The sequence below is a fragment of the Pelodiscus sinensis genome, chromosome 6, assembly GCF_049634645.1.
Source record: "Pelodiscus sinensis isolate JC-2024 chromosome 6, ASM4963464v1, whole genome shotgun sequence".
Taxonomy (NCBI): Eukaryota; Metazoa; Chordata; order Testudines; family Trionychidae; genus Pelodiscus; species Pelodiscus sinensis.
This window is the reverse complement of record NC_134716.1, coordinates 38,205,323-38,225,468: the sequence shown is the minus strand read 5'-3', so window position 1 is coordinate 38,225,468 and position 20,146 is coordinate 38,205,323. Positions and strand designations below refer to the sequence as shown.

The window sequence follows — 20,146 nt, the reverse complement described above, 5'->3', positions numbered from 1 at the left end:
ACTTGTGAACTGCCTGGCTGGTAGACACACTCATGCTGCGTCAGTGTGTCTACCAGCCAGGCAGTACGCAACTACACAGTGGAAAGGAGCAGGACGGGGACGGGGACGGATTGGCTTGTGCTTCACCGGGACCATGAGCAGGATGGACAGCACCCCCAAATCTGTGTGCACCTGGGTCAGTCCCGCTCCCTGCCGGCCGATTCTCTCCTCCCATTCCCCTCCCCCCAGCCAGCCCCAATCCCCCCAACAAGCCCCGTTTTCCATCGGCCGGTCCCCCCCTACCCCCATGATCTCCCCCAGCCGGCTCTGCTCCCCCCGACTCCCTCCGGGCCAGCCCTGCTGCCTCCAACCCCTCCCACCCATCTCCCCCAGCCAGCTCCGCTACCCCCAACAACCGCCCCCCCATGCCAGCCCTGCTCCCCTCCCAGCCGGTGCCTCCCCTCCCCATCTGAGATCAAGTTCCTCCGATATTTTTTTTTAAGCCACCTGGTAACCCTATCCAGCAGCCAGGGCTTGCTCAGGGGGCGTCGGCCTGCTTGGGGGGCCGGGTCTGGGGGTCTGCTTGGGGATCCGGGGCTATGTGGCACAGGCCGCACGGTGCGGGGCCAGGGCTGTTCTGGCAGCTGGGGCTGTGTGGTAGGAGGGCTGCTCCGGTGGCTGGGGTCAGCTCTAGCCCTAGCCCTTCCCCAAGGCTGGAGCTGTGTTCAAGGCTGCAAAGTGGTTTCCCAACTGCTCCCTGGGCTGGCCGCATGGCAGCAGCTCAAAGCTGGAGCTGGGCTATGGTGTGGCTGCTCCTGGGGCTGGGGCCCCCTGTACCTCTTTTCCCCCCTCCCACACCTCTCTTTTGCCCCTCAGAGCCCCCTGCCTGCCAATCCCCACTCCCTACATGTCACTGCCCCACCCCCAGCACCTCACTCCCTGCAAACCTTGGGGTGCTGGCAGCAGCTTCCCTCTGCCCCAGAGGGGACTCACAGCAGCCCCACAAGGAGTAGCCTGGGACAGTCCCTGCCCTTCACACAGGCTGCCTAGGGAGTAGGGCTCCCTGGGGTGGGAGGGCACATCTCACCTTCTTAGGGTTACCAGATGGTTTGAAAAAAAATACCCGACACACTTGACCTTAGATCGGGGGTGGGGAGGACCAGCCGGGAGGGGAGGGGAGCAGAGCGGAGCTGGCCGGGGGAGATCTGGTGGGGGAGAGCGGGGGAGGGAAGCAGGGCTAGCTGGGAGGGGGTTGGGGAGAGTGGGGCTGGCTGAGGGAGATCGTGGGGGGGAGAGGGGGAACTGGCCGGCAGAAAGCAGGGCTGGCCGGGAGGGGTGTGGGGGGAGCAGGGTTGGCCCGGGCGCATGCAGATCCCGGGGTGCCGCCCGTCCCACGCACAGTCCTGGCGGAGTGCACGGGCAAGTCCAGCCCCGGGAATTCCATCCTGGCTCAGCCCAGCCCCCTCCTCCACTGTGTAGCTGCGTACTGACTGGCTGGTAGACACGCTCACACAGCGCGAGAGTGTCTACTAGCCAGGCAGTACGCAACTACATACTGATACTCATGATAATAATAAAACGTACTTAATTTTCTCAATTTGTTTCCCCGGACAGAAAGCTCAAATACTGGATTGGCCAGCTCAAAACCAGTCACCTGGCAACCCCACACCTTCTCTCTAAGAAGCGGGGCCACTACCTGGGAGAGTCTCTTGGGAAGCAGCGCCACCGGTGGGTGCCACAGTGGCACACATTCGAACAAGTGCACGTGACATCATCGTTGGTGCACAAGACAAAACTCACTCTGCTCATAGATGGAAAATCTTAGCGGGAACACTGCCTGCCAACATTTGCAGTCTATAGAGAACCTTATCACAGCACCTCACTACACTCCCCTGAATATTCTACAAGACATCAGGGACCACATCCCTACCCCTGCCACTTCACACCAGGGGACACTGAGAACCAACACAGCTTCACATGGAGTGACCGTGGCTAAAATGGGCATAAATATTTCTTCCCTCTGTTAAGTTCTATTCCATTAATTTATTAACTTTTTATATATTTGCTTTTAAATTGCACAGACTTTTCTTTCCACGGATTTTGTTACTGAATAAAATTCTATTATTTGAAAAATAATTCATCTTAATTGCTTCACAATATTAGCTGCAGAGTGCCTAGCAATTTTGAAAGCACCTGCTTTATTATTGTACAGTGACAACTAATTGGATCAGTGACAGTGTTACAATCAACCATACAGCAAACATAGCAACATTAATAGGTGAATTGACTGAGTTATAGTCTTAAATGTACTTGAAGCATTACACAGTTCCTAACAAGCCCCAAAACACCAGGCCAAGTGGCGCACAGTATTCCATAATGCATTACTGTGGCTTGCTGTTGAAGTGATCTTTCAAAGCCTTTTGGAGCCATACAGCTTCACATTGAGTGCTTCTAAGACACCTTGTGATGGGAGGTACAAACCCAACACTGGGGAGCTAAAGGTTAAGGAGCAGCTCTGGGCCCAGAAAAATGCTGCTGCTCCTGCTGGACAAGCTCAAAGAAGAGACTGAGCTCAAAAGAGGGCAATTTTTGGTTTGGGTAGATGGGGCATGAGAGCAGTTGTGTGCTGCAGGTTCCTGTCAGGAAGCCTCTCAGGTCCCATGCAGTTGGGCCTGGTCCTCAACCCTAAACCATCACAGGCCTTTCAATCGTGCAGACTGGCAGCAATGAGCCAAGACTCCAGAAGGATGCAGAAGTGAACTAGTGACATCAACAGTAACAAGAGCCACAGTAGACAATGTCCCAGGAAGCATGCACGGGGGCATCCACCGCCTCCCCCCCAGGCTTCATGTTTTTAATTACTACTTCATTGGGTCTTGGGGTGGAATCTGGTAGAGCAGAGTAGTTAGGTTCCCCTAATCCCAAATATCTGATGTTCACCATCAGGAAATGTGAACACTTACAGCAGAACTGGCTCTGAACCCCAGCCATCAACAGTCCCCCAGAATCACTATTGGAATTTCAATATCACTGATGCTAATCCACAGTTTTGTTTTGTTTGGGGGGGGGGGGGGGAAGAGGGGAGAGAGAGACAGTCCCTGCTTGTAGCTCTCTCAACAGTCCTATAGCCTTAAAGATGGAAGAGTCATGCACCTTCCTGACCAACTAACATCAAAGATGGTGAGGCCTCCTCAGTGATCCAACACTTTAATCATAAAAAAGCCCTTTCTCTTCCTATTGTGTATAGCAAGGTGTTGAGGTGCCAAAATAGGAATATGTGAGCCACCTATCACTTCACCACAGCTAGGGAACCCCATTTGCTGGAAATCTATCCATCCACCATGGCTTGAACATTGCCAAATTCCTGCATAGCAAGAGACAATTAATGCCCTCACACTTGTATGACAACTGGTCCCCCCCGTCCCCGTCCCCCGAGCAGATTTTCCAACTTCAGAATTATTTCCCAGGGACTGGTAGCTTTCTAGCAATGCAAATTTCCACACCTCAATCACCACTTGCTTCTCCACATTCAGTGCAGCTCTCATTCTGGTGTCCTTACACTGGAAGAATTTTTTAGTTTGGCCCACAGGTCTAAGAACATGGTCTTGTGCATCTCAAAGTATGGCAGCTAGGGCTCATCATCCCATGCCTGCGTTATGATGCAATCCCTCTCGTCAGTGCCCATTTCTCTATGCCCAAAGTGGCACTTTACCATCTGCAGCTGCACTATGAATGCCAGCAACAACAATGAACTGGTTCTATGTCTCACAGCAATCTGTCCTCCACAAAATCATCTTGTTCCTTGCTGATTTTGTTCCCTTCATGGCTCTGCAAGATATCAGAGTATCATGTGTCCTGTGCTTGTAACATTTGACATTAGGGCAGACTTGTGCGTACTCCATGCTTCTGTCAAATATGGCCAACAGCAAGGAGGGCAAGGTGGGTTTGTGGGATTTTTTTTAAGACAACATTATAGAATTGAGATAGTTACACACTAGGAAGTTGACCTCTTGACCCCAGTCAGACTTGCATGCCAACATTTTGTGAGAAATAGTGCATTGGAGTATAAGATCCCTAACTATGGTGCACCACACTATGCACTCTTGGTAAGTAATTGCAGCACAAACAGGAGCCAGATATGCATACACAAAACTAATTTTGGTGGCTCTGTGCGGACTTAACTTGTACAGGCCGTCCCCGGGTTACATGGATCCAACTTACATCGGATCCCTACTTACAAAGGGGGTGAGGCCACCCCCCCAGCAGACCGCCGAGACGCGCCGCGGTCCCGCCGCCCGCGTCCTCCACGGCGAGAAAAGATGCTCCGCGTCTCCCTGGTCTGCAGGACTGAGGGAAGTGAGGTGTGGAAGAATAAAACTGAGCTCTGGAGAAATGTTTGGCTAGAGTTTCCCCTACAACCGTGGTCCCCAACACGGTGCCCGCGGGGGCATTTCCATGCGCCCGCCAGATGCTCGGGGCTGGGCGGGGGGAAGCGCCGGCCCCGGGCGCGCGGCGCTGGGCGGGGGGGAAGCGCCGGCCCGGGTATGTGGCTATGGGGAGGGCCGCCCCCGGGCATGCGGCTATGTGGGGGGCCGCCCCTGGGGCGCAAGTGTCGCCGCCCCCTGGCGCCCAGCGGGCGAACGGCCCCGCCCCCTGGCGTCCGGCAACCTTGAAAGGTTGGGGACCACTGCCCTACAATATGTACCAGTTCCGACTTACATACAAATTAAACTTAAGAACAAACCTACAGTCCCTATCTTGTACGTAACCCGGGGACTTTCTGTATTGACCAAAATTTGTCGTGTATACATGGCCTAGAAGGCTGGGAGCTACAGTGTGGAGGACTAAGATTAAAGTTAAGAGTCCTAGCACAAGTCCCCAAATCCTTGTTTATGCATCCCACAGACAGATTATTCTCCCCTCCGGCAGAAAGAGGAAACAATGCATCCTTCATGATTCTTCCTCCCTCCAGCATATCACTTAAAATGCATCAGTGCAAGCTTTCAGCAGATTGACTATGGACTCAGGTATCCATGATACATGTGGAGCAGTGGGAGAGACTAAATCTATGTTGAACTGACTAGGGCACCACCACTTATAAACACACACCAAATCTTACCCCTTTTTCCACATGAGCACATACAAAGTGTCAAATCTAAGACGATCAAAAGGGCGGCAAAAACTCATACAGGGTTTGTTGGTAATATCTATCTTTTCAAAGTCCATCATCCAAGTTTTCAGTTATTGTGTGTGTAAAGGGGAAAACAGAGAAAGGTATCGCTGAATAAACAGGCAAAGAACGATATTTTTAGGACTCCAATGGAAAGTTCTAACACTGCAGCCACCGAAAATAAAGTAATAAAAAAAATGATGAAGGAAGAGCTTTGAATGCAGGACCAAAGCAAAATGCCACTTCATACTGCAATCACTGGACTTGACCTTTTGCCCAGATCACAACTTTAACTGCAAACAGTGTCTCGCACCCATCTTTTAAACTTTTGTCAGTTTAGTACTTATTGACCGAAGAGACCAATGGCATTGCCTTGAATCAGAAACAGGTACAATGACAGCTTAAAAAAAAGCAGACAATACACCTCAATCCCCTCTTACTTCTCAACCTCAAGTAACTTCTGAATGGAGCAATTTTCAGATGTAGAAGTGACAAAGTAAGTTCAAAGGTTAAACTAATTTTCACATGTAATTCAAGGCAGGATTTGAATTCAGGCCCACAGTGGCAATAAAGAAGAATTTGTGCACTAACTCACTGTGCCTCTTAGTCCTCATAAACACATCTTTATAGACCAAAGGGAATAGTGGCAAGTTTTGATCTAGTCTTGTCAACATTATTTTCATTCTCTCTCTCACACGCATACACACCACACACTCACAGATGAATGTGAGTATCCTCCAGCACATGACCTCCAGCAAGCAAAAGGATGAACAGCTCTCTTGAAAAGCAATGACACTTTGTGGAACAATTGAAAGGGTGGGAAAAAGAATCCTAATACATTCTCAGACTGCAGTACAATGCTTTGCAGCTGCACGACAAAGAAATACTGCTGCAAGCTTTGACTTCCCATCACTGATTTTACTGAAATGAAGCCCTAAATTATACAAAAAAAAAAAAATCAAGCCAGCCTACTTTCAACAGCCCCTCCCCCATCCAAATCCTGCCCCTGCACAAGAACAAAAACACAAAAAGTTTGTTTAAAAAAACAAAAACAAAAAACCAAAAACCCACACTTGAAGTCTCCTTTCACAAATCCCACTGAAGTCAAGGTAGCAAGGTTCCCCAGCCAATACCACGCCTTTTCTTCAAGTTCCCTGTGTTTCTCAGAAGGCATCTATAATGTACTCAAGAGCATGACAGTGAATAATAACTTTGAGAATATTCTCTCTCTGTAAGCACCAATCATCAGCGTATTTTCCCCATAAACACACAGAAGTCAGAGAGGAAAAAGACTACAGACATAAGCTTCATTAGTACGTTTACTATCTAGAGCATCACTATTTGATAGATATACATACATTTCTACCTACTTTTAATGCCCATTGTCAAGAGCGTAGCACAAATCATGTATTTCTAGCAATTTTTCAATCTATTCTATCAGATGCCAGTTTGACAAAGTCATTATTCTGAGCAACACTGCATTGTACATGACAGCAAAATATTTTAAACAACTAAATTTTGCTTAGCACATTAGAACGTGATCTATTATATAAATGTGCTGAAATTATATTCTACTGAATTTTTAATAAGACACTGATGTTGGAACAGCACCTTGGAAAATGAAATACAGGCACTATAAGTTTCACAAAGCCAGACAGGTCATATAAAGCTCCACTTTTGTAATGACAACAACATTAGAGAAACTTTTAGGCCAGCACCTGCAAACTACCACCTTACCTCTTGGGATAAGAAAGGGATGACTTGTGCACATATAGCATTCAGCCTCTTGACAATTTCTGCCTGCATAAAAGAAGAAGAAAGTTAGTGGATTCTATATTTCTCAAATGTTAATGTAATCACATGAAAAGCTAACATATCAAATAACATCTCTCAGTGGTTTTTGTGTAATCCTGGTCAAACTGGAATACTTAATAAGAATAAAAAAATAATTCAGTGACCTAATTCAAAAACGGGTAATGGCTATTGTTAGTTATTCACCCCTCACATTTTAAAGAGTTTCCTCACAAAACAACTTTTGAGCTTCTATGTGGTCCAAAGAAAATTTCATTTCTATGACAAAATCAGAAACGTTTCATGAATTTTCCAGGAGGAGCAGCAAATAAACCAACCATTCTCTTTTTCCAGTACTATTTTCAAACCTTAAAAAAACCTCTCAATTGTGAGATGGGTATAAATACATAGAGAAAAAGAATTTCTGAACTAAAAAATGTATTGGGAGCTTTACGACTTCACTGAAGTTAATGTAGACAGACACTGTCGTTTGAGATTCTGGTTTTAGAAAAATAAGTAATACAGTAAAACTCCAACTGTCCAGCATCCAATTGTCCGGCACTTCCAATAGTCCAGCATCAACTAGAACCCGGAAGTGCTCCGGCCAGCCAGACAATTGGAGCTGCTCCGTGCCACTTCTTCAAGTCTGTTGCTGCCGCTGCTGAAACTGACCAGCTGCGGACTTGGGGAAGCGGTGCGGAGCAGAGCAGCTGGGGCGCAGCCGGGTTGGTCCCGCAGCGCCACCCCTCACCCCCTGCTCACCGCCCAGCAGCATCCCAGCTGCTCTGCCCCAGGGCTTGCCCAAGTCCGCCGCTGGTCAGTTTCAGCAGCTGCAGACTTGGGGAAGCCGTGGGGCAGAACAGCTGGGGTGCTGCCAGGTTTGTCCCGCAGCACCGCCCCTCACCAACACCCAGCTCGCCCCACGCCGCACCGTTCCCCACCCGACACCCCCCCCCCCTCCAGACCCGTCACAGTCCCCCTGCCGGAGTACTTCCTGATACTCCGGCATATCCGATAATCCGGCACCCCCTGGATAGCAGGTTTAAAACAAATAAAAGAAAGTTCTTCTTCACACAACGTGTAGTCAACCTGTGGAACTCCTTGCCAGAGGAGGCTGTGAAGGGTAGGACTATAATAGCGTTTAAAGAGAAACTAGATAATTTCATGGAGGTTAGGTCCAATAAAAGGCTATTAGCCAGGGGATAAAATGGTGTCCTTGGCCTCTGTTTTTCAGAGGCTGGAGAGAGATAGCAGGAGACAAATCGCTTGATCATTGTCTTCGGTCCACCCTCTCTGGGGCACCTGGTGCTGGCCACTGTCGGTAGACAGGATATTGGGCTAGAAGGACCTTTGGTCTGACCCAGTACGGCCGTTCTTATGTCCCAAAGGTGCCGGATTATCGGAAGTCTGCTGTACTTAGATTTTTTTTATAGCAGTTCCCCTGATTAAAACTAGAGAGAGTCATTCCACTGAAATCAACTGCTTCCCTGGAATTACTCTGGATTTAGATCAGTGCAACTGATCATAATCGGATTCTCTATATTATATTTCCATATACAGTAGATGGATTATTATAGATATTTAACCTGCACATTTTAATATAGGTAAGGGAGATACCACAGCAGTTATAATTACAGGGACCTTTTTAAAATAAATTCTACATAAGGTCAGTTCCTCATTACACAGGAGGACAAAATGTCTTTTGCTTGCAAAGTCATTACCAGAATGACAGAAACATTCATACTTGTGCAATCTAAGTTTCCTTCTTTCATCGGCAACCCTTTCAATCTTCTTGCTATGCAACCTTTTAAATGACAAAACCTTAAAAAAAATTATGTAACCAACAGACGATCACAGAACTGCTAACAAAGTATCTATCACTCTATATAAAAATCCACATTAATGAAACATGGTTATACAGCTATGTTATCAGAAGTCATGATATGCTACAGCCATGGCTTCAGGTGACATTTTAACTTCACCCCTTCCGTGTGTATGATACTTTTCAACAACCACATACTGCACATTTTCTGGTTATCTAGCTGTACAGCCCACAAGTGCACTTTAAGAGCTTACACAGTTAACTACAAAGCTAATTTACCTGCAAATTTAACTGACCTACATAGCCTGCAGTTTTTCACAATATTCTACAGTACGTCTCTTATGTATTATATTGAGTAAATACAGTTTATGATGTTCTTTTCATCTAGGAACAAGGAGATTGAGTTGTAGGTGCTAAAATTAATGCTTCTGGAGCATTTCCTAACTTGAGGGTTTAGCAACCATACAATTTTTTATACAGAATTTCCTAGGTTTATTTAAAAAAGCAACAAGAATAAGTTATAGACACTGCTATTCTTTCATGAGGCAGACCCCTGCATCTGCGAGGAACCCCACTCTCTTTAACCAGGCTCCTCTGAGTCCCTCACAAAGCATAGATCCTTGTACAGTGAAGGGGAAAGGCTCACAAAAATCACAGATTTTTAAGCAAAGAGACCTATGACCTCCCTTACACAGGCCATAGAATTTCACCAATTGATTCCTGAATCATGTTTAGAACTTCTTGTTGAGCTACAGCATGGTTTTTGATGTGGCTAAACTATTTTATCCAGCATACATAAAAGGCATTTCACCCCAGTTACAGTTCTGTCCATATTATGTCAACATTGAAGCACAGCTGTTTCAACTATGCAACTATTTAAAAAAAAAAAAAAAAAAAAAAAAAGAGTTGCAAGATTTTTCTTCCATGAGAAAAATAATTTCTCCTTTCCCACACAACCACACAACTCTTCCACCCTCTCCCATCTCCTTTGGCAAAAACAGTTGAATCTCCCCCCCCCCCCCCCCCAGTATTTCAAACATACACATCTTGTACCTTTCCCTCTATGGCAGAGTCTGAGCCCGGGGAGCATCAGCCAGAAAAGTGAAAGTTTTGGAAGGTCTGAACAATTTTAAACAAGAGCTCAGAAAGTAAATTATTATGTAGACCTTAAACAAGCTTAAACAAGCGTGGTCCTAAACACAGAGTACTACAAAACTGCGGCTTCTTACCGCTTCAAAAAGAAAGGTCAGGATTCCTAAACTGGTGGACACAGCAGCCTACTCCTGGATAAAGTATGAAAGATTTGTATGGGAAAAGAAGAATTTTTAATGTTGGTAAGACATCTCAAAACTATTCAACTCTTGGGAGGGGCCAACAAGAGGGTGCAAGAGAATGAAAGAAAAAGCCCACACTTATGATTTGGATTTCTAGCCACAGACAGAGGAAAAAACCCACCACAATGAACCATTACTTTCTGCTGAATTAATCTATCATTTTTCTGCATGGCCTTGTAGTGCTGCCAGTTAGCCGTGCTGAGCCAATCTTCAGAGAATTATCTAAGGTGAACCTTGAGGTTGCCTGAATACATCCTGAAAGCTACCATGGGCAAAAGGTAGACTTTGGAGATAAGCAGTGTTTCCATTTTGGATTTGAAGAATGTGGGAGAGAAGAGACTCTCAATCTGAGAGTCAAAATTTCCTTCTTCCTGGAAATGGAGGGGGGGGGGAGAGGAATTTAATCCAGAAAATAAACTCCCTGAAACCCAGCTCTCCTGACATATCCTTTATGAGTCAAATAGTCAAGCACTTAGGTGAAAGGAGATTAATTGGAAAATTTTATTATTTGAGGCATTCTTGTAGATTACCAAACAAACACACACACACACACACACACACACACACACACACACACACACACACACACACACACACACACACACACCCCTCTTTGGGCCAAGGACTGTGTATTAGTATTATTACACAGTGTATTATTATTAGTGCACAAGTTTTATTCTCAGTCTTCAGTTTCTTCAAACAATTATCCTTCTATCCCATTTAATCAGAGTAAAATATATGCTCACAGCCTGTGTTGTCAGGTGTCCTATTATGAAGGATACTATAAAATGCTCCCCAAACACCCTCAAACCCAAACACTTCCATTTATCTTTTTGCAGAAATAAATCAAATGAAGAAATGCATCAATATCTAAACAATTGGCTTGGATTCGTGGAAGAAGTGTCTGTAGAGTAGTATGACAGCAGGTTTAGTGTGCTCTTAACTATTTATTACAAAACGTAATAAAGAGAGTTAACCCCTGGAAGACAGATAGTCTAATTTCTTGCTGTGCCATTCCACTATTTACAGGGAGAGGCACCAATTATGTGTGTTAGTATCTCAGTGGGCCTGTGGTTATTAAGCCCGTACAATACCACTGACACCAGTTTTCCCTGCCTTGCAGGCATAAAAAGAGGCAAGACACAAAGAAGAAAAGAAAAGTTTTAAATGAAGATTAAAAAACAACAACAACTTCATTTTAAAATTAGCCACTTTAAGAGTATTTTTCCCCCTTTTAGATGCTTTTCCATTGGCTTTCATGATCAACCTAATTGGCAGCAGGAGGAGAAAGAAGTATGATTTCATAAAAATAAGAAGCCAATTCCTCACTTTGAAGCTAAAGTTGCCTCGGAAACACTGCTGCTTCCACAGCCATCTAATTTTGCCTCTTTTGTCCCATGGGACCAAGCTTTAGAGAAGCATCATTTATTTACAGGCCTTTCCAGTGGGCTTCAGTTATCGGCCAATAATACTGTGGACGGTACACACACTTCTAATGGCCTATGTTTTGAAACCAAGTCTAATCTAATGGCGCAGAGCCCAAACTCCTTTTCCAGCATAGCCATTAAAGGATGTAGGTTATTGCTGTTGTCACCATTGATATTTGTCATTGTAATGTAATTAGGGCCCTAAAATGATGCATTACAGCCCTTGGCACAGCTTCTATTAAAATCTTTTCTTCTGCTCACTGAACTGCGACCTGCTTTCTGATGAATAACAGACAGACAGCTTTAGGGTGAGGAGCAGATTCATCAAAGTAGTATTTTTCAGCTTTGGAAATAAAAGCCGGGGGGGGGGGGGGGGAGGAAGCGGAGAGGGAAAGGGGAGGGAAGGAGACTAAGAAGAAAAGCACAAGAAAAAAAAGCCACACAGCAATTTGAATTTCATCTGACCACTTGACATTCTGATTGCATCTGATGAATCTTGCTTAGGACAATATATTCCCAGCCTGCGAATCACATGGTTAATCAGGGTTCTAATCTGCTATCCATCAGCCTATGCCAGCACTGTAACTTCCAATCAAATTTATAGGTTATGTAGGTCATGCATCCCTGAACAACTACATTTACAGATATCCCATTTAAACAGGCACAGATTCGGAAATGCTGTTGTTAGGGTTACTGAATGCTAGAATACTATTCAATGCTTTATGAAAGCTCCTGATAAACAGCTGCTAAATTATTGTCTGTGGAGGCTCCAAAATAGCATTAATGGCCCAATAAAAGGGCAATTGTTCATGCCAAAATAAAAAAGGACAGTTTTTGCTGCCATACTTTGTCAAATATGTTAACAAACACTGACACTTCTATTACTCCTTTCCCGAGACAAAAAGATGTTTGTTTTTGCCTAAAAACACCAACACAAAGTGAAGAGAAGGGTAGTCTTGGTGGTGGTAATGTTTTTTTAAATACGGTTTTAAGCTAGCACTGTATTAAACTATTTAGTTGTTATAACTGAAAAAAAACTGTTTAAAATAATCTTGTTTATTTTAAGCTCTTTCCATAACGGTGTGCTTTATTAACATTTTTTAAAATCAAAATAATGAAACAAACAAACATTTACAAACTATAAACATGCTTTTCTGGAATATTTTGTCTCCTATTTGAAGGCACTGTAACTAACCAGGCCAATTTAGAACACAGATAAAAGAACAAACACTTATGTCAGTCAATATTTCCTTATCAATAAAAAAGGAATGCAACACAAGAGTAACTGTTTAAGGACCTGAGTCAGCAAATCATCCCTTGCAATCTACACTTGGGGCAGATTTTTAATGTTGTTTAGGCACCGAAAGATAGATAGGGGCTTACTGGAATTTTAAAAGCCCCTATCTGACTCTTTAGATGCCTAAATACCTTTAAAATTGGGTTTGGGGTAAAATTTCCAAAAGCACCAAAGTGACTTCTGAGCCTAAGTCTCAGTTTCAGAAGGGACTTTGGAGGCAATCAGGAGCTTGTGGGTACATCTGCACTGTAATTAGACACCCACGGCTGACTCACAGGAACCAAGTTGGACTCATGGGGCTAAGGGCCTATTTCCTTACAATACAGACATTTGAACATGGGCTGGAGCCCGAGCTATGGTAGCCTCTAACTGCAGCGTAGACACACCATTTTCGTGACATATCCATAGGTTCCTTGAAAATCAGAGGAACTTGGGATTTGGAGCTCGGATTACTTTTTAAAAGTTATGTAGGCTTCTCAAGTCCCTTTGGTAAATGGGACTTAGCGCTTTTAAAAGTTTTACCCTTAAGCACTAGACTTTAGGGCTTAAGTGCATGTTTAAACTCAGGAACATGTATAAGTGCTTTGCTGGGCAGGAATGAATTTAACCATGTACTTAAAGTGTTTGGCTACAGTGGAGTCTAAAATAAAAACAAAGCTAGTCCTGGTATTAACTAAATATATAAGAAATTCAGCATTATTTTGTCATTTGAAATACTGGTGTTTGCATTCTTTTTTGGGGGGGGGCAAGGGAGGGGAAGGAGACTGGGATTTTGTTTAAGGTACATAAACCTTAGAAACATATTTCCATTATGTTTCACAATGTTACATAGTAAACAATTACCCCTGAAGGAGATGGGATTGAGAACAAATACTAGTATGTATGTACTGTTAAAGATAAAAGAGGAAAAAAAAACACTTTTGGGAAATCCATTTCAGCAATCAGTAGAAGTGTGTGTGTGTGTGTGTGTGTGTGTGTTATATTCACACATACACCCACGCAATTAAATTTTTAGAAAAAATAATCGGAACCAGTTATTTCAGACTTAATTTGTTTTACACAGTGCAGCTTTTGTCAAAAGATCAATCTAGTTTATTAAGTGCTAACCAAAAGCATATGCAAATACCCCCATAATATCTACACGAGCATTTCATGAATTAGCAGTAACAAACAAAAATTTACTACATTATGAGACATCCCACACAATTCTGAAACACACACACACACACACACACACACACACACACACACACACACCTTAGTATTTCACACAAAATTAACTCTTCTTTCATAAAGAGGAGCACATTTTGGTTTAATCACAGATTAGAGTGGTCTCGTAACACTTACTCTACAGAATGGTAGAAAATATGTAAGCCTTCAATATAAATTTTATCCTCAGCCAGAGATTCATGCTGTTTGGAAAAATAAGCCTCAGAGAATCTAGACTTGATTTGAAGTCAGAAATACAAAGATTCTCCTGTGGGCAATTGCTCCTTCACTGTGCCAACTAATCAAGTTTAGGGGGTTTAGTTTTTTAAGTCTCTACAATCTGCACATATCCACATGGGTTGAATATAAGTGTGATGATCAGACTCTGCCAAACGAACCTGGGTATAATATCCATCTCGCTTTCCTTATAGTTTTCTTTACAAACATCCCAACTGGATACTTACACTTTATAATTAGTTTATATGCTTATTTTGCACAAAATACTACATACAGTGACATAAGCAATCAACTGAAGCACCTGAAGTTTCAGGATCAATTTACTAATGTACCTACAACTCTCTGGGCTGCTTAAGCAAACTAATAAGACAGGGTTTTTATTTATTTATATACTGCATGTCTCTGGAACTATGTAAATTGCAATTTAGTTCTAAAAACGTACATGGATTCACTCATAATTAGTGAAAATCCAAATCAACGAAGTTGACCACGGTACTTTCAGGCCTGTCACTTGAAGAAACAGCAGCAGCAGCAGCAGGAACAACAACAGAAAAGAGCTGGCTTAATATCTGCATCTAATTGAGTGTGCGGACAAAGACAGACATGGAATCAGCATGACCATTCAATTCACTCAGGACCAAAGCAGACAATGAGATAAATTCACCTTGGATTTATACTGTTATTGACCCTGACTGAGAAAAGACTGCAGATGGAGGTCACAATGGCAGGAAATGGCTTCAATTTTTCTTCCACCAAGATGGAGGGAAAAAGCTGAGAAGAAGATAGCCCAGGCCAAAAAATAATGCAAGTGAGAAGGAAGCTCAGCCAATAGCAGAGCTCTTGTGAACTTTGAAGAGTTGCTGCTCTTTCTTTTCCCAGGGAAAAGCCTGGATCAAATTCTCCTTCAGTGCAACGTGGTTCACTGATAGAAATGTCCACTTCTCTTCCAGGAATCCGGCTTGATGTTTTTTAAAACTAACTCCTTTTATGCATATGTACTTACTGTACTACATTGGTCAGCTTCTTTATCAAAACCTCAGATATTTAACTTAATCCCACAGTTATATTTACACTGCATTTTCTCTTTTTAATCCTTAGTTACATAATTGTAACTATGATTAAGTTATTAGATGAACACACATATAAGCCATGATCTTAGTCTTTGATTCTCTTTCTTCCTCTTCCCATTAGGTAAAATTTTGGCTTATAACCATTTTATCCCCAATGAAAGTGGTACAATGCAACTATCTGTACTCTTTAAGACCATATTTCTGGTGTTTTTACTGTGTGGTAAATATGCCACAAAGCACAGAGCTTTATTTTAATTGGATACATTTAAGTATCTTGTTAATTTGTGAAAACAGTCCACACTGGCCGGGGGGAGGGGGTGTTGGGGGGAAAAGAGGAGTCCAGAAGAAAATACTTCTGATGCGGGAATATGAAAGGAAATATTGGGGAAATAGCCTACATTTGCTGAAAAATAAAGAGTGAACACTAAGTAGGAAACACCCCCTACCAACACATGTGCACACACATATTAGTCTATTTATTCTCCTGTTCTAAATCATAGATTGTCAACCATGTAGGGCAGGGACTCAATTTGTGTTATTTATCCAGTGCTTAGTCCAATGAGGCCACAATCCCTATGTGGGGCATTTAGATTTTACCACAATATAAACAGATATTTGCTTCCCCCTTTCCTCTTCTTCCCTCTCCCCTCACACAAAATGATTCTATAAATATTTAGAATGGTGGCCCTCCTCAATTCTACTTCAGGTTTTCCTTTAAAAAAATACAGGCAAAGGGAAAATGTAAATGCAGATGTGTTTCCATTATCCTAAACACCGGTCCCTGTACTCTGGTGACAGCAAAGTGGGAAGGGATGACCAAGTGACACTTTCCATTTGGAGACCTTTAAATGTCTCTGTTCTACTCTTAGGGGCTGGGGGAACACAAAGAAGAGAGGTAGCCCACAAACACGGCTTCCAGCCACGAAGGGATAAGACTAATTTGCACAACATCCAAATATTTCTGCTAGAAAAAAGTTGGGAGAACTCCCTTCCCAACATGAAGCCTTCCCTTCAGGTAGCAAACTGTGAAGAGGAAAAAGAGGAAAAAAAAAAAAAAAAAAAAAATCAGACCACACATGGCCTGATTCCTTACCATGCTAGGTACACAACAGCTGAGTGCTGACGTGAATGGAAGTACAGAGCACTTAGCAGCATTCAGGAGCACTCAACTTACAAGTTCAAGGTATTTTTGTTTACTAAAAGAATTAGGAGAATTCAGAAGAGTCATTTAAATATAGGTTCTTTCTGAGGGCAAGATCTGTATAACCGTTCACAGAGTTTGCTAAGCTCTGAAGAGACTGTTCTCTGAAGCTGAAGGCTTGAAGAGACTTTTCCATAAGGTTTTTGTTATAAAGATAGTGTCATCACAAGGGTAGACTGCTCTATCTAAATAAAAAGTTGCATATTTCCAGGAAGTTGCAGAAAACACAAAGTGATAACCATAAAACAAACTGTAGCACCTCCAAGTTTTCCTGCGTCTGCACACACACGTTTCGATGAGGCGCCTTCTTGGGGTGGGGAAAATATACAATGTCATGTCATCAACATGGCCAATTGTTGTGAAAATCTTTGTTCCATTCTGCTACAAATCTTAAGGCCTCATCCTGAAATTGGTTTCATATAAGACCTCTGAGGCCACATGGAGTGCAACTGTCATCAATGGAATTCTACGCAGTGGTTCGCTCACGTTGAAACAATTTTCAATACTGCGTCTCTGAAAAACTAGATTTTAACTTACTGTAGCAGCAAGAGAGGTGAAGGGTGGGGAAGCTCTTAATAGACCTCACATCTCCAACCCAGGCATGGGCACAGAATGGCTCACGGGACAGATGTGGCCCACCAAGCCATTTGATCTGGCCCATGGCCCGCCTTAGCAGGGGGCAGAGGCAAAAGACTTTGCATCCTCTCTGCACCAAGGCCCCAACTGGCTTGGAGGCAGGGTATAACAAGACGACTCTTCCTCCCTGCTCTCAGGGGTGTGCGGCACATAGATGGAGCCGCTAGCTGTTCAAAATGGCTGGTGGTTCCCTCTACATGCCACACACCCCGATCACAATTCCCTCCCAGATCCTGCACCCTCTGCTACATTTCTCCCTCAGCTCAAAATTCAGTCCGGCACCCCTACTCCCCTGGACCCAGTACCTTAGTCCCTTGCCTCAGGTCACAACCCCCCTACTTCATCTAAACTCCCTCTCAGACCCCACACACTGTCCTGCACTCCAGTCCTCTTACTCCACCTCCCTTTTGCACCCAACCTCTGTCCTAAATCCCACACCTCCTCCATAGATAAGCATGGCCCTTGAGCACTTTCCAAAATCTTGGAGTGGCCTCCAATCAAAAATTATTTCCCACCCCTGCTCAAAACACTATATGGTATACAGTGACAAAATCATATTCCATAGATTTCACCTCCTCTAATTTAGCTTACCAACATAAATAATTTTGATGACACCCTAGGGCCGAATAAATTTACACAGTAGTAAACCACTAAAAGTCCCAGCATCTAAAAATAGCCTCTCCCTGCTGAAAGGGTCCATGATGAAAATGACCTGATTAAAAGGTTTGTCTACACTTAAAACAATACAGCAGGAAAGCTTCAGCCACTTCCTATGCTGACAGGCACAAGTAATCCTCCTCCCTGAGAAACAATAGCAAGGTTGATTGATTAATTCTTCCATCAACCTACCACTGTGTACAAAGGATTGAGGTCATCCTAACAATGTTGCTTAGGGTGAGGATTTTTCACACCTCTGACTAACATAGTTAAATTGATTTCAGTAGAAAATTAAGACTGGGCCTGACTCACATTTTCCGTACAAAATGCAAACATCATAATGTGCTCTGAGGTTATTAGCTGGTAGCAGAATGCTACATTTTTCAGTTTAGAAAAAAAAAATCGTGTTTGAAAATCCAGCATCTCAATAGGCTATAAATTCTCCTGGTTCGAATTGTCATAAATCACAGATCAGAACTAATTCTGTTAAAATCTGTTTCTGCTTTGGATTTCACCATTTGTGTGGCTGCAGGTTTCTATAATTTTCACTATTTTTGCTTAAACAAGGGTGAGTGGAAGCCAAGAATTTTTTTACTTTCAATTTATCAAAATGTGAAGCATATCTTAAAAAAAAAAAAAACAGATTTTTAACCTTCTTTAAAAAGCCATTTTACAAAGAAAATTGAAGACAATTGTATGTGATGAACGCTGAAGTAAAATTCAGGAAATGTACTGTTCAGCACATGAAGTACATCAATTCCTCTGAACGGCCCTTCCCCTTAAAGCTAGCCAAAACACAGAGGACACTAAACAACTTTTTTTTTCCTTACAGAACATGGCTGCAGTTTTCATTGACAGATTTCAACTGACACTTAAAAAAATAAAAAATAAAAATGCTGTAGATCAAAAATGCTTTAAAACAAAGCAGAAGTTTGAAGCAGAAAGGGTAGTCCCTGTTAGAAGTGAGTAAACTTTATCCTGTACAATCCTTAACAGTTTTATGGGGCCAATGCCTACTCACTACTGGATCACAACCTGTTTCAAGCAACATAATGAACTGTACTAAATGTCAGGTGAATATTTGTGTCTCAAAATGAAACCTGCATATACTCTTCACAGAACCCCCTGCTGGTAGACTACAGCAATCATAACCTTACTCCCCCTGTTCTGGACAAGTGTAAACAACGATTAATGGTTAATAAAATCATTTTTATGTAAAGTGGCTAAATATCTCCGAGTAAAATTGGTTTAAAAACAACAAGACACTTGGCCTACGGTTAGTGAGGTGAGTGGTCTCAGTCTATGTCCCAAAGGATGTGTCATGAACACAAAAGCAATCATTGCAAAAAAAGGGATTCCCATACAGTCTCACACTAACTCAGTTTCTACAGCTTTTTCCTCTAACTCTACCACCACTCCAGAAGACGGTCTCTTTACTTCAGAGTGTAGAAGCACTAATGTCTCCCCCTAATTGTGCCGTGTCAGTTCTGTGGCTAGAGTGCTACAAGAGACCCACATTTGCTGAACTGAGACTTTCTGTGAACAGTGAAGTAACCCTCGCCCCCTTTCCCTGCTTCACGATAAAGAGTACAAAACACAGTAGAGTTAAAAAAGCAAACCACACAGTAATACTCTCTGCAAACTGCACATCTTGTGACACATACCGATACTTGTCTCGGGCTAGGAAGGCACTCTGTTTCACTTCTTGCACCACACACTGTTTACTGCTAGCAATCACATAATAAACTTTTCACCTTTTGAGTTAGCATCAAGATCTGTATTAGCTTTAAGTTTCTGAGTAATACTTTCAGCCACTTAAGAGACAGTTTGATGAACTATGATATGCAGTTACTTCATGATTAAATTTAAAGTAACTTAAATTTAAAGTAACTTAAAAAAAATAAACTCAACCTGCCAAAAAATTAACTGTGGGTATACTACCACAGAGAAGGAAAGGGGAGGGAGAGAGAAGAGGAAAGGGGGATGAAGCAAACTGAATACTGTGGTCAAACTTGTGAAAACACACCATAAGACAACATATGTTTTTGTCAGTTACAGCAGACTGCGTGACAGACATCAAAACCGCATTTCCGCACTTTTTTTTCTAAATGCTTCTGTGGCTTTTTGCCACTGAGCAATACTATGGTTTACCAAAATGTAGCCTATGGTCTTGTTAATTTCATCTTTATTTAGCTAGGGCTATAATCTTGCCACTCTCTTAGTCACAAACTGCAAAGATTTCAGACAAGTGTTTATAGGAAAAAAAATCTACTTGGACATAAATATATTTTATACACACAAAAGTCCATGAAAATT

General features: G+C 43.0%; 1 protein-coding gene across 6 annotated transcripts in view; it reads right to left on the bottom strand.

Annotated features, from left to right (window-relative positions):
- LOC102460994 (TLE family member 4, transcriptional corepressor) overlaps nt 1–20,146 on the bottom strand; it is a 133,106-nt gene that overhangs the window by 89,756 nt on the left and 23,204 nt on the right. For all 6 annotated transcript variants that reach the window (XM_075931744.1, XM_075931745.1, XM_075931746.1 and 3 more), the window contains exon 5: nt 6,887–6,949. In XM_075931744.1, coding sequence (XP_075787859.1) covers nt 6,887–6,949 — 63 coding nt within the window. The remainder of the gene's footprint in view (nt 1–6,886; nt 6,950–20,146) is intronic.